The 26,345-nt window shown below is 46.1% G+C and overlaps 1 protein-coding gene and 1 long non-coding RNA gene across 8 annotated transcripts in view; one reads left to right on the top strand and one right to left on the bottom strand.

The window, feature by feature from the left end:
* The first annotated feature begins 676 nt into the window (after positions 1-676).
* On the top strand, positions 677-14,978 carry LOC115509952. 3 transcript variants are annotated; one of them, XR_003967539.1, is made up of 6 exons: positions 677-771; positions 2,335-2,429; positions 2,987-3,185; positions 12,794-12,893; positions 13,603-13,781; positions 14,200-14,978. It is a non-coding gene; the product is annotated as an uncharacterized LOC115509952 (long non-coding RNA). The 3 variants fall into 3 exon arrangements; XR_003967537.1 differs by lacking the exon at positions 12,794-12,893; XR_003967538.1 differs by lacking the exons at positions 2,335-2,429; positions 12,794-12,893.
* A 2,607-nt stretch (positions 14,979-17,585) lies between these two features.
* The window catches only part of BCAS1 (brain enriched myelin associated protein 1), a 99,249-nt gene continuing 90,489 nt past the window's right edge, over positions 17,586-26,345 (bottom strand). For all 5 annotated transcript variants that reach the window (XM_030309364.1, XM_030309365.1, XM_030309366.1 and 2 more), the window contains 2 exons: positions 25,068-25,331; positions 17,586-17,708 (listed from right to left, as the gene is read on the bottom strand). In XM_030309364.1, the coding sequence (XP_030165224.1) occupies positions 17,634-17,708; positions 25,068-25,331 (339 nt within the window). In that variant the 3' untranslated portion in view covers positions 17,586-17,633. The remainder of the gene's footprint in view (positions 17,709-25,067; positions 25,332-26,345) is intronic.

The raw sequence follows: 26,345 nt of genomic DNA, 5'->3' as shown, positions 1-26,345 counted from the left end.
GTTAACAGTGCAGAACCTGCTTGGGATTCTCTGTCTCTCCCTCTGCCTCTTCCCCACTCGCACTCTCTTTCTCTCTCTCAAAATAAATAAGCTTTAAAAAAAACACGAACATTTACATACAAATCTAGATTTCTGACTCCCTTTGAAAAACAATCTGAGAGTATTAGACATAGATTCCAATAACCAACAACAGCCGGCACTGGGCAGGGGTTGGGGCTGGTGGGGGGCACGGCATGGGCTCCCCCGGGGCTAATTTTACCCACCTGGCTCCTCTAAGTATCTGAGTCTGTGACCCCTGAGGGAGCCGGTCATGCAAACCTTAGGAATACACGAGGTCAGCCCAGCAGAGCAAGAAGCGAAGTGATCCAGGCCACAAGCACATTTCAGGACAGAGTAGGGAACACTGCAAAGGGCTTTAGAAACCATAGACCGGAAGGGTGAGGACGCACTGGGAAGGCGAAGTAAGGCAAGAAATAGAAGCTGCATGTGAGTGCACAACGCTATGGAGGAGCCTGTGGTAGAAGGCTTGAAACAGGCTGTTGGTGAATGGCGTGCTGCCATCTTGGATTGGTGATTGGTCAATGCCCAGTAGTGTTGAAAGGGAAAGGGGCACACCCAATGGCCTGGGGCTCTAATTCTCTGTATCTGCCACAGGAACCCCAAATTGTTGCACAAGTGCAAGGAGAGAGAGACAGGGTGGAATGTTCTTCGTCTCCTTGTTGTTTGTTACAGAACCAGAAGCAACCTCAATGTCCATCAGCACAGTTACAGGTAAATAAACCATAGTCCGTGGTACCTCTGAGGTTGGGGATAAGTGCTTAAAAGGAATCTTCCATCACCTTTAAGCTGTTCGTTATTTTAACCAGACAAATGTGTTTCTGTATCAGTCATGCCATTAAAAGGTAATTGAGAGCACAGGACAATGCGTGTGGCGTTTTGCAAGGACTGTCTCTGTAGAGCAGAAGGAGTGGAGAGGAGATCACAACGTCTTGAGGAGTAAACAGGAGGTAAAGGGACAGAAACCGAAGCTGGGGGAATGAGGGAAAGAGGACTAGAAGGCTACAGAAAGACTCAGGTCAGGGAAAGAAGCAAGGGAAAGTTCTTTGTTGGTTCACTTTAAAAAATTTTTTTTGATGCTTTTATTTATTTTTGAGAGAGAGAAAGAGGGGAGGGGCACAGAGAGAGGGAGACACAGAATGCGAAGCAGGCTCCAGGCTCTGAGCCGTCAGCACAGAGCCCAACGTGGAACTCGAACCCACGCACCTCGAGATCATGACCTGAGGCGAAGTTGGATGCCTAACCAACTGAGCCACCCAGGCACCCCTTTGTTGGTTCACTTTTAATGGGGGTGACCGAAAAACCCAATAAAAGGGCATTTTGACTTCTCCTGACAGGGCATTACCACTACAGTAGATCATGGGGTTTACTTCTGACCCAAGCTCACACCTATAATTTAGTTCCTGACTCTTCTGATGTAGAAAAGTCTAGAAGAATTTTGATGGGAAATTAAAATGGTTTCATTGGTGGGATAGGACCACAATACCCGTATGAAGATGAAATATTCATTTGGGGGCAATGTTGTTTAAAATAGAACACAGAGGAACATCCATTTGATTAAATGTTATAATAATGAGTGGGGCAGATTAAAAATCGGGGTTTCCAGGTTTTCGAATTTTAAAACAGAGTGAAATGCTAGTAATACAATGTTTGACTTTTCAAATGCATGCTGCAAAACTTCCTGTGTGGTTGAGTCTAGTTGCACTCACAAAAATGAGGAGAGGCGTAAGGAGAAAAAGAAGGAAAGCATTCAATTGTCAACAATGCTTTGCTCTGGGTGATGGAGAAGTTGGTGATTTTACTTTTCCTGCATTTCTGTTGATGGGACAGTTTTCTATTGAAAACATTGTTGCTTTCATCATTCCCCAAAGGAACTGTTTTTAAAACTGTAGTTTGAAAATCATTTATGAGGGAAGACAGCCAAGGAAGGATTCCTGTTTGGCAAGGAATCAGGCAGGCTGGCCCTCAGCAGCCTTTTGGAGACTTTTTTTTTTCCCCCTTTTACCCAAATGTCAAATGTCAGGCTTCCACACAGTGTGACAGAACCTAAAACGATCAACTTCCCCAATGCCGGGCGACAAATGTCAACTCCTCCCCACTCCCAACCAAAGGCCTGTTGTGTGTTCTTAACCCTCAAAGAGAAAACACAGAACTCAGTGGGCTGGGATATGAGCTGGCAAGAGAGGGCTGACCCTGAACGAGTTATGTGACATATAAAGAGAAGAAGGTCGCTCCTCTCCCTCCTCCTGAAGCCCCTCCTTTCCCCCAACATGGCAGGAAGCAACGCAGCCTCATGATTAAGCCTGTGAACTCTGCCTTCGAACACACCCGTATGGAATCCCTGCTCTCACTGAACAGCTCTGGGGCTTCTGGTAAATTCTGTGACTTCTTTGCACTTCCGTTTTCTCCTGTGTAGAGAGGAGATGAAGAGTCCCCTCTTCACTAGGTTACTTTGAGGATGAACTGAAATAATAAAGTGCATGGAGTCTCCATGTAGTGACGGTTGAGTCGGTGGTTTTATTCTCAGGGTGATCTGATTTTATTTTCTTCTCATGCCATCTTAGGGCCATAATTTTGGGGGATGGAAAAAGAAAGGGCAGTTTGGGGAGAAAGATATGCTTTTTAATCCTCAGGTTTTTCTGTGAGCATAAAGCCTCCAAATTCTAGGCCGGCATCCATTTGGAGCCAATGAGCAAATTTGTTGAGCACTCTTCCCTTCCAGGCAGTGTGCTTAAACCCCCTTTCAGGTGTGTGACTAGGTGTCCCATAGATTATCTAATCCTGTCATGTTTTATTCACCTAAGTCCCGAAAACAGCCACTTTTTGTCCCTTCTTCAGCAACCATACTGATTGAAGCTGACCTCTTCTCTCCAGAAGCAATGGCAATGGCCTTCTACTTGGCCTTCACATTCATTCTTCCTGTTTCCAGTGAACTCTGGAAGCAACCAAAATAGGGGAAGAACCAATCTGGAGAGGATAGCCTTCTGTGTGGACCCAGGGGCTTTGGAGACAAAGCTGCTTTGCGCCCTCATAACTGCCTGGCCCCAGAGAACCCATGGAGGACCACCAGGCTTACAGTCACCCATCGTCGCTCTGGGAAACACCAGCGACTGTCTCTGCCTTACTAGGTAAGTGCCTCTCACTCACATCGAGTGTTGTGATTCACCTTTCCCCTGTTTTCCCATCACCAGGAGGGAGACATTTGTCATCCAACACGCCATCAGATGTTGGGGTTGCTGCTTCAGGAAACATGTGCATATCTGAAAATCTTTCTCTGCAGCTCTTTAAAGCCAACCTTTGAGTTAACCAGAGGTCTGACGAGATTTTTCCTTACGTATACCCAGCAGGGGTGACTTCGTTGTTGAGTTGGTTGCTATTATTTGACAAATGCATCAGACTATTCCTATCTTCCTTCTATTGATCTGTGGTAGGGGAATAGTGGATGTGAAAACAACTTTTTTTTTTTGAAAGGGTGAAAGCAATCCTTCCAAACGATCATAGGTTCACCCCATGATTTTGTCATCTCGTGGAGTTCGTTTTATTACAAGCTAAACTTACGGAAGGAATCCCTTTTTGGCTTCATCTTTTTGGGACTCCTTTCTTGGCTAAGTTAAAGGTTTAGTTTAGAAAGTTCAATTTGGTATCTTATGATTGTCTTACAAAATTTTACAAAAAAGGCAAAATGCTACATAGAGAGCTGTTCACTATGGTGATGTCCAAAGAGTGGGGCCTGTAATAATTTCTCTTTTGCTCTACAGCAGCACAGAGAAATGGCTTATCCAGGGCTTGTACATGTCTGAGGGGTTGAGATATCCAAGATTATAATCATGCAGCTTCTGAAAAAACATCAGGAGAATGTATATGACATAATTATAATCATAAACTTATATAAGAAATTAGGTACCCAAAGCATAAACAAAATAGCTTGCATGGAATTGGACAGTCAGGCAATTAGTATGCATATATTGATTACCTGCTGTATGCCAGGCACTTTCAAACCAGGGACATAATCAATATAAAAAAAATATTTGAAGGTACCACATACACATAAGATTGAGTCAGGGAGATAGGATTATGGTAGACTCTTTTACTTTTATTCTCTCCTAACATTTAAAAAAATGTTATGGTTTCATAATTTAAAAAAAGGGAGAGAAATATTTGAAACAGCATACTGATAAAAGTTGCAAATGCTAATTTTGTGAACTTCATCCCAAGCACTGCTCTTGAGCAGACTCTGAATACTATCTGATTTACCTCTGTAGTGATGGTATTATCCATAACATCACTCCCATGTTATAGTGGAGAAATTATTTTACATCAAGCCCAATGTCTTAGAGCTCGTTCAAGGGAGAACTGAGTTCCAGAATGTTGTCAACTGCTACTCCAAACATAACACACAAGGGTACATAACACAATTATGCGTGGGATTTCCTACAGTATTTCCTTGATACTTGGCTTTTGGAGCGGATGCCTCCTCAGCTATCTTGGAGTGTTCTCTGCTTTTCTTGTTTATCACTTTCCCAGACCCAAACTCACAGTCGATCCTCAATCAGCAGATGAATAAACCAATTGCACTTTGATAAGAGAGGCCAGGAACTGGGTTGTCTGCTTCATTTCTCAGAAGTGTCTGTCAACCCTGTGGGATTTTTATGGAGTTTTTGCTGTATGCCTACCATTGCAAACTGAAACACATGATGCCAACTCAACTCATAAGACAAGCAAACACATAAACTGGGAAGACGGTGATAAAAACAGGAAATAACTTCACCCTGGGAATATTCCAGAAACCAAGTTTGAATAATTGCTTCATGTTCAGTTGGACACAGGTTCACTCCCAGTTTGACTCACACATGTAAATACTCTTGACTACCTTATGACTGTTAAACACACACACACACACACACACACACACACCCTTATCTTTTCAAAATGCTAACTGTGCAGCATGAATCAGTCAGTCTGAACTTCAGAGCACTGGGTCCTTCATCATCAACCTTGACTCCTCTCTTTGTCATCCTCACATCCAATCTATCAGCAAACCCTGCCCTGCCACCCACTTTCTAAATTTGAGACCTGTTCTGTCAGTTTGAGTAAATGTTTCATGTGCACATGAAAAAAAATATATATTCTGCAGTTACCAGTTGCTTTGTTCAGTAAATGTCAGTTAGGTCAAGTGTGTTAAATAACGTTGGTCAAAATTTTTCTATTCCTCTTGATTTATTTCTGTTGGTTTGCCCATTATTTACTGATAGAGGAATATTAAAGCCTACCATTATGAATGTGGATTTATCTATTTCTCCTTTTAGATCTGATTGTTTCTGCCTTATACATATAGAGGCTATATTAGAAAATGTTTCTAGATTTAGCATTGTTCTATCTTTCAATGGTACTGACCCTTTTTGTTATTATAAAATACTCTCTGTATCTATTATATTGCTTCTTACCTTAAAATTGACTTCATCTGGTACTAGAGTAACTAATCAGCTTTCTTTTGATTAGTGTATGCAATATATTTTCTCATCCTTTATTTTCATCCTGTCTGTATACTCATATTTAAGGTTTGTCTCTTGCAAGCAGAAAATAGTAGGTTTTTTAAAAATTTAGTATGATAATCTCTCTTTTCATTTGAGTATTTAGTCCATTTACATTTAATGTAATAATTAATGCATTACTAACATAATACTAACACATTACTAGCTGTTTCAATTAGTTCCACCTGTTGTGAGTTCCATTTTCTTTCCTTTATTATGAACTTTTACATTAATGACATCTTTTTTTAGGTCATTCTCCTATTAGCTTGTTATTTCCATATTTTTTGTTATCCTACAGATTATAAGTATGATCCTAGACTCATTATGGCCTAATGAAATTAGTGCTTTTACTACTTCTCTGGCAATGCAAGGAACTTAGGACATGTTTAATTCCCTTTTACTCTTACCTATTGCATTACTGCTGCTATACATTTTATTTCTACATATATTTGAAACCCCACAAGACATTATTATTATCTTTTAATGCAGTCAATATTCATTTAGATTTAACAACACATTTATTCTTCTGTTGCTCTTCATTCTCTCCTAAAATTTTAGTCGTCCTTATGAGATTATTTTCTTTTTGCCTAAAGGACTTTCCTTAGTCTTTCTTTTAAAGTCCACCGGTAATGTAGCCACTCAGTTTTTGTTTGTCTGAAAATACACTTATTTCATCTTAAATTTTGATGGATATTTTTACTGGATGTAGAATTATAGGTTGGTAGTTATTTTCTTTCAGGTCTTAATTTTTTTCTTTTTGGTAACGTTTATTTATTTTTGAGAGAGAGAGAGAGAGAGAGAGAGAGAGAGAGAGAGAGACAGTGCATGAGTGGGGGAGGGGCAGAGAGAGAGGGAGACACAGAATCTGAAGCAGGCTCCAGGCTCTGAGCTGTCAGCACAGAGCCCGACATGGGGCTCAAACCCACAAACCATGAGATCATGACCTGAGCCAAAGTTGGTGGCCCAACCGACTGAGCTACCCAGGCACACCTCAGGTCTTAATTTTTTAAAGGGTTTTGTCTTTGGACTTCCATCAGTCCTGCTGAAAAAGCAGCTGCCCGTCTCCTTGCTGTTTTCTATCTAAGTGGAGCACTGTGTCTCTATTTTAGGATAACTTCATATCAATTTTCTTGTCTAGCTTTTGTTTGTTCTAGTAGGTGAGATGGTCTGCAACTAGCTATCTGGACAGTTTCCCAGAGAGGAGTTTTACATATTAAATGCCTTTGGTTTTCCTTAGATGATGTTGGAGCTAGCGGCTGGAGGTTGAGGGAACGACAGAAGATCAGAGGGAGAGAGAGAGGTTAAGATAGACAGAGTAACTTTACTTTAAGAGGAGTGGACCCCAGAAGATTAGCAGATGTCTGCGACCATAGGAAAGATATAGGGGACAGAATGGCAATTTATGAAAATAAATGGCCCTAGAATCTGAGAGACTATGATGGCCAATATTACATTTTATTTCTCTTTATTATGTTGTACTTCCCTGAAGTAATGGAGATTCAGAGAGGTTAATCAACATGTGTAATCTCAGATAGCTAGCACACCTCTTGAGATTTGAACCCATGCCGGTAGGCTCTAGAGCCCACACTTTCAATTGTTTGAATGTTTATTTTTGAGAGAGAGAGAGAGAGAGAGAGACAGAGTATGAGCAGGGGAGGGGCCAAGAGAGACAGAGACACAGAATCTGAAGCCAGCTCCAGGCGCCGAGCTCTCAGCACAGAGCCCGATGCGGGGCTTGAACTCATGAGCCGTGAGATCATGACCTGAGCCGAAGTCAGAAGGTCAACCAACTGAGCCCCACCCAGGCATCCCCAGAGCCAACACTTTTAACTTCTAAGCTACAAGACCAGAGCCTTCTAAAGTTATCTGATTATAAACCAAAGTGAGAGATACCTCATGAATCTATATGCACATATTCATAATCAAAACTTTCACTAATCAATATTATCCATAGTATGTGTAATACATCATGAAATATTCTATTCTATTCTATTCTATTCTATTCTATTCTATTCCATTCCATTCCATTCCATTCTAGTCCTATTCCATTCTGTTCGGTTCCATTCTATTTCATCCCATCCCACTCTATTTGCTGGGTCAACATAAATGGGTGGGTCCCCCATTTCAGATAAAAATCACTGCTAAAGACAATGACTTACCTTAAGGATTAGTAAAATACACAGCTCTGATTTGCTGGGGAAAGTTCTGAAAGCAAAAAAGCCACTTATATTGTTGTTCAGAGATTTTAACCACAGAACAGCTTTGGGTCACCCCCTTCAGATTCTCTGGTAGGCAGCCTCCAATAGGCATGTTAACTTTCTACTGGCACTGAGCAAGGGAGGACATTATTTTGCTTGTTTGGGAACACATCTTAGTTCTCTCTACACAGCACAAGGGCTGACGAGGTCACTCAGTAAATGTTTGCTGCCTGAGTCAAATAAAGGGTCATCTCAGAGTTTTTCTCCTCTATTCTCTATTTAGCCCTGAGTAAAGAGAGCTATGCCATCTCACTCTGGGTCAGAGTCAACAGTAAAAGAATCTCCTAGAATGGTCACTTTCCCAAAGTTGCCGTTTTAGTCTGCTGTGGCACCGAGGGATTAAAGAAAAATTACCACCCCCCCTCCCTTTCCAGAATTTCCTGTCCTGTCTTGTGGTTGACTTAAAATATTTCAGCTCCCACCTCCCTCTTTCTCACCATTACTTCTTCATGGTTAAAGAGGTTATAAATTTGCAAAGGAAATGATTAAGCAAATCCAACGCTCTTGGCCCGGGACCTGATTTTTCAAGGCCCCAGTTTTGGAGAGCTGAAGAAATCTGTGTGATGAAGGGTTTGCACATGAGTTTTTAGCCTTAGTCAGGACTGGGGCATAGTTTCCTGTTTTTGTACCCGCAGAACTGCTAAGCTCCTGGTGAACAAGCGGCCAGCGGAGATAGGGAGGGGGTGGGGGCTTCGGGGAGAGGGTTGGGAGTCCAGAGGGGAGGAGAGAGCTATTCTTCCATCAGCTTTGGCAGAGCTTTAGTGAAAGTGGAAAGATTTTTTTTTTTTTTTGAACGTTTATTTATTTTTGGGACAGAGAGAGACGGAGCATGAACGGGGGAGGGGCAGAGAGAGAGGGAGACACAGAATCGGAAACAGGCTCCAGGCTCCAAGCCATCAGCCCAGAGCCTGACGCGGGGCTCGAACTCACGGACCGCGAGATCGTGACCTGGCTGAAGTCGGACGCTTAACCGACCGCGCCACCCAGGCGCCCCAGATTTTTTTTTTTAAGGCAATGAAAAAGAGACTAGAGGCAGATTCTAGACATTGAAGTTGAGGCTTTGAGTGGTAAAGAGGGGAAGAGACAAGTTTGAGCAGGGCTTTTAATGGGCTCCCAGATACTCAAAGAACAGTCGGATCTCAAAACATTCCAATGAGCATGAGCGTTTATTCGACACGTATGCGCCAGGCACAGTGCTAGCTGCTTGGCGTGGAGTAGATCATTAAATCCACTTGGCATCTCTATTTGATAGATGTCAAAGCGAAGTTAGACACGTTTAGTGAGGTGGCGTTACTGGGACCATTCACAGACATGTTCATTTCTTTAGATACAGGATGGGTGTGGGGCCCTAACCACTGTTGCTTTTCTCATTTTATTTTTTTTCTTTCATAGCAGGGCTTGAGGTCGTGCTGGGCATTTGCCCGTTAATGCCTCTTTCCATGTTTCCCTTTGAACTGCATTTCCCAGGTTCCATTGCCAACTGGATTCTAGTTAAGTTCCAAGATATTTTTCCTCTGCCCTTCTGTCAGCAGAAAGGCAGTGCTCCCTGAGAGCCCCACTCTGGTCCCAGCTACCCTCAGGCAGCCTCTCCCACCCCTATGCGGTGCCCCGGCCCCCCCCCCCCCCCCGCCCTGCCCAGGGTGTCCAGATTCTCTTGCTTTGGTAGTATCGCCTCTTCCTTCTGTCTGTCTGGCCCCCATGGTATGGCGGCATTCTTCTTCTGTGTCTAATCTCTAGGTGGTCTCCTTGTCACGTGCTTCCTTTTTCAGCTCTGCCAGCACCTATAAATTCCCCTCTATTGAACCACGTGGCAAGGGACCCTAAGCGAGATACAGATGTTTGTGCCTCAGACACCGGACCCTGAGACAAGAGCTTGGAGGCAGGTAGTTTATTTGGGAGGTGACCCCAGGAAGCACAAATGACGGAGAGTATGTTCATGAGTGCGTCACTACTGTGAGCAGGTAGGATTCAGTTTTGCTGGGGACCCCGGGGGAACATTCAGCAGACACATCAAAAGTGTCCCTCGGAGAGGTGGGGAAGCAGAGATAATTATCTGCTATCTCCCATCCCTCATTGCTTGAAAGCTGTCCCTCGGGGCATAAAATTTTAGGCATTTCCAGATTGCCCGGCAGGTGAGCTGAACAAGTTCCCCTAGCCCCTGGAGAAAGCCCCGTGGAGGGAATTCTGAAGTGGGCTGAAGAGAAATGAGGCGGACCATTCACCCTGTCTGCTACCATGGCAACCTAGCTACTATTATAAGAAGATACAGTCAAGGAAAGGCAGACTCAAGTCAAATTCTGGGGAATTTCTAGAATTCCCCAGAAATTCTACTTTACTTGAGAATGGGATGGCCATCAGGGAAAAGTCAGTATTTTTCTTTTTCTTCTCTCCTCCTTCTTTTCTTTTTTCTTGGATGAGCCAGCCAGCCAACGCATTGCCACGATGGGGAGAGCCTGGCACACGGTTTAATCCTAAAGATTGGGTGGCCTTTGAGCCTATGAGAGTGACGCCACGTGTTCTACCTTGGGCAGATACCATCTGTCTCCTCATCAATAATGCTCACTGAGCACTTATTATTTGCTAGGCACTTTACTTACAAGCTATCCACGTGTTGTCGCACTTACTCTTCTCAGCAACTTTCTACTCTTATTCCCATTCTACAGAGGAACAAATTAAGGCTCTAATATGTGCAATCACTTGCTCACAGTCTCCCAGCCTTGGGTCATAGGCGCGGATCATCTGGGTGGATCAGGGGTCAAATTCCAAACCCACACTTATGACACTTGGAAATGAGTATTTAAGCACTCTTGTAGGGACCAGCCCCATTTCGAGGTTTTATCTAAATGGGTATGTCTTCTGCTTTTTGAATCGGCTTAAGAAGAAAATGATTACATTTTGTAACACTGAGTAGAGAGTTCGGGTCACGCAATGAGTGTTAGTCGGGTTGGGTTTATGTCAGATCCTACCTACCGCCAAAACACAGGTTGGGTTCTGCCATGCTCCAGCTCTGATATTTTCTTCCCTATTTCTCAGAAGTTTAAACTTCTTCCTCTGGGCTCCTTACTTCATGACCTTGATGATCTGGTCTGTGCCTCCTCTCCAGCCTCCACTGTCTTATCTTTCCTCCCCACGGCCTCACTCTGGCCACACTGAGCTACTTGCCGTTGTCTCTGTAGACCCTGGGCTTCGGCACTTCCTGTTCCGCTGGGAACGCCTCTGGCCGACTCTTACTCTTTGCGAATCAGCTCAACTGTTACCACTGCAAATGGCCAACCTCCCTCCCCTGGAGTCTTGCAGCAGTACCTTCCTCTGAGCTCCACAACACCCTACGTTTACTTATCACACATTATATTGTTCTTGTCCTTTTGCCTGCCTGTCTCTCCCACAGACATGAAAACATGTCTTTGGGAGCTTAGGTTGGGTCTCAGCCTTGACTCTGACATGTGTGTCCTTGGGCAGCGTTGCGTCTCCTCTCTGAGCCTTGGTTTCCTCATCTGTAAAATGGGTAGGAAGCAAGGCAATTTATGTGGCACAGGACATCTGGCATCTAGTAAGTCCAACGTTAGGTATGCATCTTCCGGGCTAATCTTTTTAAGTTGATGATCAGTGGCGTGGTAGCTCTACCTAGACCCGTGCTTTTCAAATTTCCCTGCGTCGGAACCACCTGGAGGACTTGCTAAAACACACAATGCTGGGCGCTACCCTGAGACTTTTTGATCCAGCGGGTCCGGAGTAGGGCTTGAGAATTCGCAGCTCTAATTCGTTCTCGGGTGCTGCTGATGCTGATTGTTAGGGGACCACACTCTGAGAACCACTAGCCTAGGCAGCCGGGGAGGGTGGATGTCTGATTAAAGTGATCGAACACTTCGTGCTGAAATAAACTCATACCAGAGCGTAAGGCAACCCACTGCCCAATGGATGTGGCCATAGGGTATCTATCAATTAATACAACCATTCAGGCAATATTTGTTGAGGATCCACTGCATCTAAGCATTATGCCAGACATTGACGACGGAGCCGTGAGTGAGACAGACATAAAGTCCCTGATGTTGATGAGCTCGGTCTAATGGTCCCATTCTGGAGGGCAAGGCATCATAAATGCACATGTCCCATCAGTCGGAATTGAAGGGCATCCTTGGTCTGAGGAGTGGCTAACTTTAAAGATACTGATGTCAGTAAGTGCCTGTTTGTTGCATCACTGGAGTTGCCTCTAAATATCTATTTCACCGGGGGCGTCTGGGTGGCTCAGTCGGTTGAGCGACTAACTTCGGCTCGGGTCACGATCTCACGGTTCGTGGGTTCGAGCCCGGCGTCGGGCTCTGTGCTGACAGCTCAGAGCCTGGAGCCCGCCTCGGATTCTGCGTCTCCCCCTCTCTCTGTTCCTCCCCTGCTCGTTCTCTGTCTCTCTCTGTCTCCCCAAAACAAATAAACATTAAAAAAAATCTATTTCACCAAAATGATACATCAAAAATGGATTATGCTAATCCCAGAATCCCCTGGTCTGGCACTGCAGCCATCACTTGGCATTGATCTTAGGGTGAAGTCAACCCATGGCACATGGCAGAGCAGAGTCCAGAGAATCAGAGCTAGGCTATGATACAACATCGGAGAAATGAAATGATAAACATCCTTACTGCTATTATTATTATTAGCCAGTGGGAATGGGAGTTTTCTGCTACTTGGTGCTGGAAGTTCCCTATGACATAATAGCTCTCCTTTATTAGCTCTTTATTATGCATCAGCCACCAGCTCCACAAAAACAGGCACTAAGACTGTCCCATCGTTTAGGGAGGAAACTGAGAAGTCAAGTCACTTGCCCGCTAGTTGCGTGTAGAGACGTGAGAGGTAAGGCTGTGTCGTGGGGCGTGAAAAGCTGGTGAGGGTAATTTATATGCTTTGCAGTGACACCAACCTAAATGGTTTGCAATCACAATATCCTTTCTTAAGCCTCTTTCCAGACGAAGCTGACAAGAGTGGAAAAACCAACCAACCAACTCTATCTCTGCCTGGCGGCCTGGGAATCACCCAAGGCAGTTGACTTGCTCAGGTTGGCCCTCTCATTCTAAACTTGACGGCTTTCTAGAAGTTCATCAACAAACACATTCTTGAGAGCTGTTTTGGCCCGACCTCCTCATTAGGGAGTCAGGGAAAAGAGCTTGGCTGGAGATGGTAGCACCCTATGTTCTAGAACTCCCCCATGTGGCCAGATTTAAACAACAGCATCCGTGAGTGAGAGCCCAACGGGAAAGCTCCTTCAGTGGCGACCATTGGCAGCAAAGCAGCTGGGGGCCATTTTGTCAAGAAGTACTCCTTTGGAGAAAAACAAAACAAAACAAAAGGCATACAGGTGCACGCCAGTGTCCTCATAATAAACTATAACAAAGGTGGCAATTAAGTTCCATTAGGGGCAGACAGCTTTAAATTAGATAATGTATTCAGAAAGCATTCTATAAACTGCGGAGTGTGAGAATGTGAAGCATTATTATTATTATCCTTATTTCTGCAAAATTGCCCGGATTGCTATGCCTGCCAAGGCCAGTTAAAGGGCCAGGGGATAGAGAAGACCAAATGAGTAGCTCTCTGGGGAGAGGAGACAGAGGCGAAAGGGTTAAGCTCCCCAGAACACCAACGTATGCAAAGGGTTAGATCCCAACCGGTTTTCAGGCCAGCGCTGAGATCTGAATTACAAATTTACAGAATTTGCTGCTCAGTAATTTTTTTTTTTTCCTCCCCTAATGGCGCCTGTTAATTTCCAGTTGGCCACTTTGTGTTCACTGATGGCATGAGGAAGGTCTAGCATGCAGAGACGTATTTCTACTCCCCGTGCGGACCCCCTTTTAAGAAGGCTTCAAAAGGGACATGCAGAGGATGCTTAAAACCCACCCTCATCATTCTTACCATTCTGCAAAGCGCATGCCCTGCGTCTGCGGCTTGGGTGAGTTAATAATCGAAATCATCTTCCTTTCCAAAACTGTCTTTAAAGTAGGAAGGCTAGCTGATTTACCTTTTTGTGGCTTAAGATCCACGTGGGACTATTTGGCCTAAGAAGTGGCGTTTGTCAGGTCCGGATTGTAGAAATCTGTTCCCTTCTGGGGGTGGGGGGGCAGTCGGAGAAGGAGCCAGCGGGACACAGATTCCAGTCTCTTGGAGTCTGATTTAATGGGGCTCCATTGCCATTGCCTCTGGACTGTTTGCAAGCAAACAAGGACAGTCCAGCTCAAGCGTGTGCGTGTGTGTGTGTGTGTGTTGAAATCCTGGGTAGCTTGCTCCAAGAAAAGAGCAGGGGGAATGCAACAAAAACCGAAGAACTTAACTTTCTTTCTCTTTTCCCTCCGTTTTTGGCACTTCTTTAGGCATGCCTCCCCTCCCCTGGATGATGAATTCACGAGGGACCTCATGGGCTGCTGAGAACAAGCACGCTTTTGAATGAACTCTTTTACGGGTATCAGTCCAAAAGTCACCATCAGCTGCAACTGAAAAGCAGAGTGGGTTTTGTTTTTGTTTTTGTTTTGTTTTTGTTTTTGTTTTTCCCCCAGTGGCGGCCAGTTCGGCTCAAAAGCTCAGTTCTTGGAAGGGCCACTTCTTCTTGCCACTGGAGAAGACACACCTCCCTGTGCACCTAAAAATAAAAAGTAAATAAATAAATGAGTTTGTAAATTTTTAACGAGGTCCCTCCGGCCCCTCCTGCAGGCCATAATTCCCTTTCAGTTTCAGAGAGTGTGTTTCGTGTCTCCACGTGCACAGCTCTGCCTTCCAAGTGGCCCTTCTGGGCTCCGCAGTTTGAGGAACTTGGGTCCCTCAAGGCTCTTTGAGACCCCAGAGCCTTCTCCTGAGCTCATCTGAGGAGTCTCTGCTCTTTTTCACAGGAGTTCAGCGGGAGGCGTGGAAATTAGTATTGTCTGTAAACGCACCAGGAATGAGCTCTCAACTAAAAAACAAAACAAAATACACCACACACACACACACACACACACAAGCAAACCCTCAAAACTCAAAAATGGGGTTTTAACGCGCTTCTGAGGCTACTACTAGACTTCAAATCTCCCAAACAAGTCATTTTCCGAGTCTACTCTGGCTTCAGTTTTCTTGCCTTTTAAATAACAAAAAAACCAAAGCAATTTCATTAAAAGATTGCTCTCTCTTTTTTTTTTGGCCAGGACGATATGAAACTGTTACAGAAAGAGTTGGGTTTGCAGAGAGGTTCTCAGCAAAGAACTCATTTAAGATTTTTTTTAAATCCAGGGAGGTGGGGGGGATGGGAGGAGGGCCCCTTCTGCATTAGTGACTCAGCCCTGCCTGGGGGCATTTCTCATCAGGGCAAAAAGCCCCTGTGCCCAGCGAGGTGAAACTTGCAAATGAAACTGTCACCTTTCTCAATGGACGACTATGGCCCAGAGCTCACCAAAGGTCACACTAGGCGCCCCCCCTGGTGTTTGGGGACAAAGGAATAAACAGCTGCCTGGCCCTGTGTTCTATGATGATGTTGGTGGAGGAAAGTCACCCAGCCAGTAAGGGCTTCCCCAAAGGACTTTTTCCTGATTTGCGCCAAGTTAAGCATTCAGACAGGAGGCGGCATGAGGTCATTCTCAACCGGGTGAGTCACAGACACTGATCTCCAGGTTGGAGCAGCAGATCCGAAGAGGCTAAAGGGAAAGCTGCAAGGAAAAGACCTCTGATCTTTATTTGAAACCTAGCAATGGGCATCCACGCTGACAGCTAGCTGGCCACACCAGCAGCCGACGCCACGCCCTCCCCCCCATCTGCTTTTTTAGAGATACCATTTTTTTCCTGAATGCCTTTTCCAAATGCCTTTTTTTTTTTTTTTTTTTTTTTGGCCAAAGCAATGGTTTTATTTTCCTAATGTAAGACTTGTCAGAAGAGCATATTCAATGTTTACTTCAGATCAACGCGTGACGGCTTTGCACAAGCCGGCGCGTATGTGCGAATCTGTGTTTGCTACACGTGCCTGTTTGTATGTGTGATTATGAATATGTTCATGAATTTATTCCTGTATGTAATATAGAAGTATGAATGCGTGCATGCATTTGTGCATTTGTGCATTTCTGCATGTAAAGCGTGCTTATATGTATGGACGTGTCCCTACGTGGGAATGAACACATATCTGAATATCATGTGCGTATCTGTAATGGACTCTGCCCAGCCCCTCTCCTCTAGCTGTTATGGGATCCCAGCTTCTCAGCTTAGTGGGAGCACCGGGCCTGTCCCACCGCTTCCCAGGGTGGCCTGTGACTCATCAACAAGGGTACAAAGGCTGGCCCCCTTGGCTCAAGAGAGAACCCAACTGCAGTGTGCAATTCGGGCTCCAGAGCCCCCTGAGGGATCAGGATGGAACTCAACTCCAGCTGAGACCAATCCTTGCTCAGCTCCCTCCCCTGCCCTGTTGTTCACTTCCTCTCCCTCCCCCCTCCTGGTCCTCCCTGGGTATGTCACATGCTTCTGAATCCCTATCTCAGGCTCTACTCCAGGCAGCCTGGCCTAAGGCAGGACTTTTATGTAAGTGGGAGTGTGTGCATGCAAATATATGTGTGTACACATTTGCATGTGTATGTGCCCATATACAAGGGGAAAAATCTAGGAGCATCTGCGAAGGAAAACAAAATGGAGGAAGAACACTGATTTCATGCTGTGGAAGATGAAGGTGTCTCAGAGAGGACAAGAGACCTGCTTTAAAAGTTGAAAAGTAAAAGATGCTTTAGATGTAAATGTATTTTTTTTATTAAATCAGAAAAAGAAAGGTACAGTATACATGATATCAATCAATCATATGCTACTTTGAATTACATTTTAATAGACTCATGGTCCTATTTACTCCTCTGTACACGTATTAAAAAAAAAAAACCTCGGGTATTTGAATAATCTTCTGGACATTTTTTATTAACTGGGGTTATGGGGAGGGTTTTATGGGAGCACATCCTGAAACATTAGGAAATTACAGACAGACTTTGAGATAAGTGTCAGACAGAACAGATGAAGGAAGTCCCTCAGCCATCTGAGAAGCATTAATAATGTAAGATGCGGAGACCAAATCTTTGTTAGGGCTACAGGACGCAGGATTAAAACGGAGACCTCGGTGCCCCCTTGTGTCGCAAAGTAAACTTGCAACTTCATTTATTTTGTGCCCTTTCTTTTTTTTTTTTTTTTTCCCCTGAAGTTGTAATCCTTGCCCTCATCACTGAGCGCAGCTGTCTTCCCAAATCATTTCAAACCCTCTGCGGTCAATCTTTTCCCTCTCATCAATAACTTTCAAGGACCCTATTCGAAAAGCGACTCGTATTTATTCCTTTTCCATTCCCCACACATTCCATTTCAGGAAATTGGCAACCTCCCGGCACAGAGCCCATGTTGTCCCTCCTCCAAATGTGAACTTAACCGGATTTTTGTCTCTCCTCTTGGAGCTCAGAAGAGGAGCCTGCATGTACTACAGAACTTAATTCCCTCTGCAACTTACTCACCACTGCCACGTTTCGTAACTTTGCCAGGATGCATTCCTCCGCCCCCTCCGCTCTCTGCTTGGCAACCTTCAACTCTTCTGACCTAACCGGTTAACCTGCTAAGCCATCTTTACGGTCATTTACCGGAAAAGATTGGACCCGAGACGTAAATAATACACCTCAATATACAACAGCTCAGGCTTAATTTGTAGGCAGAATTTCATTTGATGGCCACGAGAAGAAGACTATGTACATGGAGTGGGCTGGGGGAGGAAACAGAGTAGGGAGAAGACATCTTGGTGCAGGACAACTTGGTGGGAACTGTAGTAATTTGTTTACTTGGTTTTACCAGCTGGTCCGATGGATACAGGGTCTGTCTGCACTTGGGCGTCCAACATCCGCTTTGGTCCCTGGAGAAAAATAGAAAGAAGTTGCACCCTAATGAAAGGCTGAACCATCAAGGGCAACGACTGCCGTCTATTTAGCGCTTACTCTGTGCCAGGTGTTGAGCTAAACAAATGCACTTTTTTCATGAGTGGTGGATAAAAGAATGGCCACCAGTCCGATGTTGCAGCGCAATGCCCAGTTATAGTCTTTCTAGCATTGCGAAATCTTGGAGAGATTACTTAACTCTTTTTTTTTCCACTTAGTTATTTAAGTAATCTCTGTACCCAGTGGGGCTCGAGTTCACCACCTCGAGATCAAGAGTTGTGTTCTCTCCTGCCTAAGCCAGACAGGCTCCCCTTATCTACCTCTGTAAACTCAGCTTCTCCATCTTTAAAATGGGGACAATACAATGTCTCAGAGGGTTGCTCCAAGATAAAGTGAGTTCGTTCCTGTGAAGTACTTAGAACACTACCTGCGCTGTGAAGAACGCTTCACAGTTGTGTCTTGCTTTAGTTACCCCGTCCGATCACTTGTGAAACACGTTGCCCTGCTTAACTTTTTACGAAACATAATCACCATCTGAAATGATCTTATCATCTATGCCCTGATATCTGTCTCCTCCACCTGAATGGAATAAACTCTGAGTCAAGTATCATTATTACTATTGCTATTATTATTATTTTACCTTTTCTGCCCAGTATAATGTATATACAATAAAATCAACCTCTTTGTGTACAGTTCTGTGAGCCTCCACCAACCCAAATAGTCATGTCACCACCACCAAAATCAAGATATAGCGTAGTGCAACCCACTCCCCAGATCCCCTTTGAGTCTCTTTGGAGTCAACCCCTTGCCCCAACCCCCAGACCCCGGCAACCACTGATCTGTCTCCATCCCTAGAATTTTGCTTTTCCAGGACATCATATCAACAGAATCAGAGTAGATAGCCTTTGAGTCCAGATTCTGTCATATAGCATAATGGATTTGCGATTCATCCATGTTGCTGCATATATAAGGGGTATTTTATTGTTGGTCCTGTTTTACAGTATATGTAGTATAGGCTAGTGATAGTATAATATAGGATAGTATATATATTTCAGTAAAGTGTGTGTGTGTATATACATATATATATATATATGAGATAGTGTGATATAGCAAAGTATATATAGTTGTATAGTATAGTGTAATATATGGTATAATAAGGTATATATAGTATAGTATATATACATAGTACAGGCTAGTATTATGTAATATAGGATGCCATAATATAGGATGATGTATATTGTATAGTATACATATAATGAAATCTAGTGCATTAAATGTAGCATGGCATATTATAGTATAGCATCGTATAAATAGTATAGTATATATTATATAATACAGATAATATATATAGGGTAATATAATACAATAAATATAGTATGGTATAGTGTATGTAGCACAGTGTAGTATGCAATAGCATATATACTACAGTATAGTATAATATTGGGTAGAATAGTATAATATGCTATTACAAAGCATATTTATATATGTATATAGCCTAGTAATACACATAGTATCATGTCGTATAATGTAGTATAGCGGAGCATACACAGTATAGGATAAGATAGTACAACACACAGTGTAGGACAATAGTGTAATGGTATAGTGAATATAGCATGGCTTAGTAATATAGCATGGCTTAGTATAGTACAACAGATAAGATGTACACAGGGTGCGTATATGGTGCGTATACAGTACAACGTACTGCGGCATATGTTGCATAGTGTAATACAGAGTCGTACAGTGGAAAGCATGTTCTGTAGAGTAGAATGCAATGTAGTGCAGTTTACCGCTGGAATCAGACCGCTGGGTTTTGAATTCCAGATCGGCCACTTCCTGGCTGCTTGACTTTGGTCAGGTTGTCTTAACTCCGTGCACCTCAATTTTACCAGCGGAGCTTCGCAGGGAGGCCGTGCAGAGCAGATGTGAGCGTATGTGAAGTGCGGTCGCGCAGTAGGTGCTATAAAAGAGTTACTGTGATTGCTTTTTGTTGGATTCGTTCATTCACGGAACAGCACGTATGGATCACCTACTCTGTGCAATACATCGTGTCCGTCTGGGAAGACGAAGAGGAGAGGCCAACACGGAGTAGTGAAAGTCGGGACTCAAAGCTCGAGGACGGCTCCGTCCCTCTCAGGTTCCTGACCTCTGATCAATCCCTTGTCTGTGAGCCTGTTGTCTCATTCGTGAGGTCACCCTGGTCCTCCCAGCATCCTCTGGAGCTGACCCCATCATCACTGTCACCATCAACTCAAAGGAGAGAGCTCAGTGAGCTCAAGTCACTCGTTTTCCACCAGGAAGTGGTGGACCCGAGCTCTGTGTCCCATGTGCCCGAGTCCTGAGCTCGTGTCCTGCGCTCTAGGTGGCTCCCAGCCAGTCCGTCTGGCTTGCACCGTGAACACCTAAGTCACAAAGTTGCCGGACACTTGGTGGCATCTCACTCACCTGCATCTTTACAGCCTAGGGAGGGGCTGACTGAAGAAGAATCATAATAATCATCGTAAGAATAAAAATCGCTGTTCCCCCCTGACAAATTACAACTTGCCAGGGATGGTTCTAAGGTTGCCATATCTGATCTCATTTCATTCGGGCTAACTCTGTGACCGAATCGGCCCGTTGATAAGGCACCTGAAACTCAGGAAGGCGACTTGTCCAAGGTCACGCGGCCACTGAGTGGTAGAGCTGGGTGCAAATCCAGGGACGAGCTTCTCGAGGGCTGGACTTAGGCTGCCCCTGGGGAAAATGATCCCTTCTGTCCCCACGTCACCCAGCATGCCCTCCGTTGTGCTGCTGTCTGTCCTGGTTCACACAGGCCTCCCCCCGACACTCAACCTTAGCCTCCAGAGGTCCTATTCCTTCAGGTACTGAGGGTCTTTTTACATTTTTTTATTAGATTTTTTTAAAGTTTATTTATTTTGAGAGAGAGAGAGGGAGCACGTGCAGAGGAGGGACAGAGAGAGAGAGGGAGACAGAGAATCCCAAGTGGGATCCGTGCTGTCAGTGCAGAGCCCGGTGTGGGGCTCAAACTCATGAACTGTGAGATCATGACCGGAGCCAAAATCAAGAGTCAGATGCTTAACCAACTGAGCCCCCCGGGCGCCCCAGTGCTGAGGGTCTTGATGGGCTGAGTCTATCAAACTCAGCTCGCTAAGTGGCTGTCTTGAGCTGAGCTTGGCTTGTAAATGGGTTATGACAAACAGATTTTCTTCTTTTAGGTTTTAAGTTAAATGCTGACATTTAGAAATTAATGCCTTGGAGCACCCGGGTGGCTCGGTCGGTGGCCCGTCTGACTTTGGCTCAGGTCATGATCTCCTGGTTTGTGAGTCTGAGCCCCACGTCGGACTCTCTGCTCTCAGCACAGAGCCCACTTCAGATCCTCTGTCTCCCCCTCTCTCTGCCCTTCCCCAACTAGTGTTCTCTCTCGCTCAAAAACTAAGTAAAAAACATAAAAAAAAAATAAAAATGAAATGTTTCACATTACAATCCGCACTTTTGTTCTTCTCTCTTGAAAAGCGAGAAGACCTGCCATGTTGGACCCATAAACCTGCAAGGCGATAAATGACTGGGACCGAGTGGCGGTGCCCCCTTTTAGATGGGGCACCTGCTTTTCCAGTTGCCACAGACCCCTCCCAGGTCTCTTCGCTCACATACGTTCCCCCTCTGGCCGCCTCAGGCATGGACTTTGGCGATCAGAGCCCCTGGAGGCCACCTTTGTCCTGCCTGCTGTATCAGGACGGTACTTCACGGTTTACAACCAGCTGAACCAAATCCACTGCCACCGGGTCCCTCTCACCAGCCTGGTGAGGGGGGCAGTGATTAGTAACCAGTCTTACAGATGTGCAAACCGGCTCCAAGATGAGCCAGGGTCAGCTTATGTAGCAACGGACTGGCCACCTGGACTTGGAATCCGGACCTCAGATCACCTGTCGTCCAGGCTCCATCCCGTGCACCACTGCTCTTTCCAAGCCCTGGGCGGAGTAACTGAGCTAATTGTCACAAGCCTCAGTTGAGCCTGTGCCCAGTGGAGATGGGCAACGATGACAGGTAGGGGCCCCTGGGGAACAAAGAGCAGGCCTTGCCTTCTTTCCAATCCCCACCGCCTCCTCTGTAAAACGTGCAGATGGGACGGCACAGAATCTTCTAGCGCTACATAAAGGTGTCTCAGGGGCTCCCACAGGGGGAGGGATGGGGGGGGCCACCAGCTAGGGGGTTCTTGGGCAAGACGGCGTGGGGAGCCCACTCCCCCTGCAATCGGGGCTCCGTGTTGGTCAAGTAGATGTGTTTCTGTGTCCACACGTATGCGTGTATATACCCACATGCACACGCGTGAAGGTTCTCAGTTTCTTTGTGAACGAAGTCCCTCTGCTCAAAAACCAAATGCTTGCAAACAGCTGCACCTGCCGAGTTCTAAAGGCTTCCTTCCAGTTCTTTTCAGACGTCGCATGAACTGCTCAGGAGGCTGCTCCCTGTTAGAATTCAGGCAGCATGCTGGAGGAGGGGGAAGGAAGGCAGAGACCACCTCGCTGGGAGGGCACAGAGCGAGCAGGGATTGGCTGGCGGTGAACTTGGGGAACTGACTGGGGCGGATGGTCTTGGGGAGGGAGAGAGAGAGGTGGCAGTGAACGGAGGGAGAAGGGGATGCAGGGAAAGGAGTCCTGTGGGGGGTTTAAGGCGAGAGCCATGTGGGCTGATGTCCCCACTTTGCTGGGGGTTGAGCTCCAGTCCACACGGAAGGTCCCATAAAACTTGCCAGGGAGATGAGGGCGTCTACTACAGAACTCCTGCTTCGTGCCAGGTGCTGGATGTGGTAGGGTGCGTGCATGTGCGTGTGCATGTGTGTGTGTGCGTCTGTGTGTGTATTGACGTTTATTTATTTATTGAGAGAGACAGAGTGCACGAGCGGGGGAGGGCCAGAGACAGAGGGAGAGAGAGGATCCCAAGCAGGCTCCACACAGTCAGCACAGAGCCCAACACGGGGCTCAAACCCACCAACTGTGAGACCATGACCTGAGCCGAGATCGAGAGTGGGACTGACTGAGCCACCCAGGCGCCCCCCGTAGGGCATATATGCATTTGATTCTCATGGGAACCCTCAAATGGTAGCTGTAATCATCACCTCAGTTTTGCTTAAGGGACACCGGAGGGTCTGAGGGGTTAAGTGATTAGCCCAAGGTCACACAGCTAGGTAGGAAGTGGTAGGTCTAGGACTCGAGTAAGTGAAGCTGCCTGTCTTCACGGCACAGACTCCTCCGCACCGTTCTGTCCTTTCTACTGTCCTACGTGGCACCATTGGCACTTTGGGCTGGATACCTCTTTGTCATGGAGGGCTGTTCTGTGCACTATGGGACATTTAGCAAGGTCCCTGGTCTCTGCCCACAACATCCCAATAGCACTGACTCCTGGTTGTGACGAGCAAAATGGTCTCTGACGTTGCCCAGTGTCCCCTGCAAATAAAATCACTGATTCAGAACCATTGGACGAGAGCCATCCTGTCAGGTCCAGAGGTGTCATGGGTAAGGGGATATGCAGAGAACACCCCCATGAGCCTCCGACCAAAACAAAGAAAAAAGAAAGAAAAGAAACCCCCCCCCCAAAAAAAACAACCAAAACCAACAAGAAAGACTGGGCCCGTGAGCTCAGAACCTTTCTAGAACAGCACCCTCCCCATGCCCTATGTCGCCCTGTGCGCTGTGGTTTGGCAGGGAATGGTTCAACCAGAACTTTGGGCAGAAGTAGTAGTCGGTTTGGAAATGTCTAGAAAAGTGCGATTAGGGTTTACACTCCTCTCCAAGGAGCGAGAGCTGAGAATGGAGACAAATTTTCCAGCAAAACCACCCAAAGCACGACCAATCTTTCAGACACCCCCTCCTTTGGTGGTTGGTCTCCTTCACCTCTTAAGAACTGGAGAAGAGCTTTCACTGGAGGCTTGGGGGTGATGGAGGGACTCTGGGCCAGGCTTCCCTTTTCCAAACAGCCCCAGAGCTTGACTTCGGGCATTGCCTCACATTGAGGTTCTATACACACACTGAGACCAGATGGAAATGTGACGGCATTTATCTTAAGACTTTAAACTTGGGGCCCGAGACGCAGCATTTCTAACAGGCTTCCCACAGATGATATTTGGAGACCAAAGCTGGGCCCAGGGGAACCATCGGACTCTCCAGCTTCCATCTGTCGGAAGTCATCAATACCTACAGATATTCAGGGACCAGGGCAATCAGGAGCGATCAGTTGGTCTTGGGCACGTCTTGACCATGTCCCTACCCCCAGCTCTATCACGACATGAAGGTTACCCCAGTGAACCCCGGCCCCATGGCTACTCTCAATGTTATTTCCGTGCCCTCCTCTATGGGCTCCAGCCACATTCCCACGGGGTCTAGGTATGACTCCGCTGTGGCTTCTGCGAATGGATGCTTGATTACCGCGCTTATCATTCGATTAACGACCTTTAGACTCTCCTTGTTTGCCAGGACTTATATAATAAAACATTTACCGGCGTCGTATTTCACTTCATCTACGCCTTCATCCGTTCAACAAACACTTACAGGGTGTCTATTATGCTCTATCCACCACGCTGCGGAGGACAGCACGTCTGCCCGTGACAGTATGGCCACTGCCCTCCCAAGGCTAACAGTCTTGAGCAGGAGACGGAGAAGAACCGAATAGACACAAATAACCCAAAGGTTCATCGATTATTGAATGTCTGGCCTCTGCTCACCCCTGTGTAGGCCTCTCTGGAAGGAAGGAGCTAATTTTTAGTCGCCTGTGTATCCCCAACACCCAAGATCGGGCTCACAGCAGTTTCCTGGTTTAAACACTTCGGGTCTCCCTTTGGCCACAGACCAACCCTGGTGCTCCTTATCACCACCCATGCCTGCCTCCTATGCTCTCTACCAGCCAGACTGAACTTCACTTCCGTGCTGTCTCTCCAGCACCCCCACGCACCTGCTGTTCCATAGGCAGGAACGCACTGGGCCTTCAGACCTCCCCTTGCCTCCTCCTGCACAGGCTAATTTGAGGCCCCACCTTAGAGCTCACCTCTTCTGAGAAGCCTTCCCCGACACTCCTTTCAACCCCAGGGCAGGGCCACATCCTCATACTCAGGTTCCCTTCACCTCCTGGCTCTCCCCGCACTCAGTACCCCTGCCCCCACCGATCCACACCCTGCAGGTGGGTGATGTCTGTGTCCACCTCGCTCTGCGTGCCTAGCACAGCACCTGGCACATAGAAGGTGCTCCGTCAGTATTGTGGGACCAATGTCCAAGCCAGTCCCTCCTTGAAGGCGGGCACCACACTTCCGGCCCAAGATCCCAGAAATAAGAGTCGCGCAATCCACCTACCAGGCCCTTAAAGAAGCCGCCGAGGGACTGTCGCCGCTTCTCCGGTCTCTTCTGGGACTTGTCCCCGTTCTGCAGTGAGTTCACCTCCACCACGGCCGGCTCCACACACTGGGCGGGTTCTTTGGCGTCCTGCTTGTTGCTTTTCTGCTTGTTCCCCTCAGCCGCCACCTTCTTGTCTTTGGAGGAACCCTCCTTGCCCTTCTGGCCCGCCCCTGTCGGCTCCGGCTCCTGGGGCATGATGACCTTCTCCGCGGAGTCCGATGTCTGCAGCAAGTTCAAACAAAACGCATATTTAGTAGCTGCAAGACAAGTCTCCATAGCAGGTGAATAAACGTGTCAAAACAGAGGTGTTCAAGTGTTGGAGGGTGTCTACGTTTTCATGCATCCTGGACGAGATGGGAAAAAAAATTAAGAAAAAATGTGGGAATCCTCATTATGGTTCAAGGTCACAGTAGGGGATATTTATTTGTTTACCTAATAATTCACTCACTAATTTATGCTTTCCCAGCCAGTATTCTTTCCTCCCTCTCCTGGGACTACAACTTGCGTTTTCCCTGGGGAACCAGGATTCCCTTTCCTCTCTTTCATGTCAGACAAACTTATTCCACCCCTGTGGCTGGGGCCTGGCAATATCAGAGCCTTGCACGTGATTGGGCTGCTGCGATTGGTTCAGAATGGCTGAACACAGATTGGAAACTGAGCCAATCTCAGAGCTTTGCTAAATCAATCAAGAGAGAGGTCTGCCCTCTTTCCATTGGGTTTGAAGGGGTAGCTTCCAGGACCAGCACCATCTCTAGGGAAAAAAATCTGCTTGAAAAGGAAGCCAATAGGAAAGCAGAGTTGAGAGATGGAGAGAGAGAAAGAGAGAGAGGGAGGGAGAAGGAGTCTATAAGCTGATGGTATCACACATGTCCCTGGATCCAGCTGTTCCTGAAGCCCTTTTGAGCTTAAGCCAGATTTGAGAGCGTTTCTTCCACTGACAACTCTTTTCTGGGTGATGCCTAGTCTTTTCTTCCTGATTACGTCTATCGTGGTTTCTGGTGTGAAAGTGTGCTTTCACTTATAAAACAGTGGTGAAAGAAGAGGAGTGTTTTGCTTTCATGCTACGGCGACATTTGTGCAATCCTGCTTGGTTCCTTATAATTCCGAGGGAGGAAGCTGTAAAATCCAAAATTCTAGCAAATGCTAGGTAAATTACAGATAACAAAATATCTGTGAAGTAGAAGCCTTTTTCCCATAGTTGGGGGCCACGCAGATAAAATAAAAACATGCCAGAGG

This window comes from Lynx canadensis, chromosome A3 (genome assembly GCF_007474595.2).
Source record: "Lynx canadensis isolate LIC74 chromosome A3, mLynCan4.pri.v2, whole genome shotgun sequence".
Taxonomy (NCBI): Eukaryota; Metazoa; Chordata; class Mammalia; order Carnivora; family Felidae; genus Lynx; species Lynx canadensis.
Note: the sequence above shows the minus strand (reverse complement) of the source record. Positions and strands in the feature narration are given on the sequence as shown.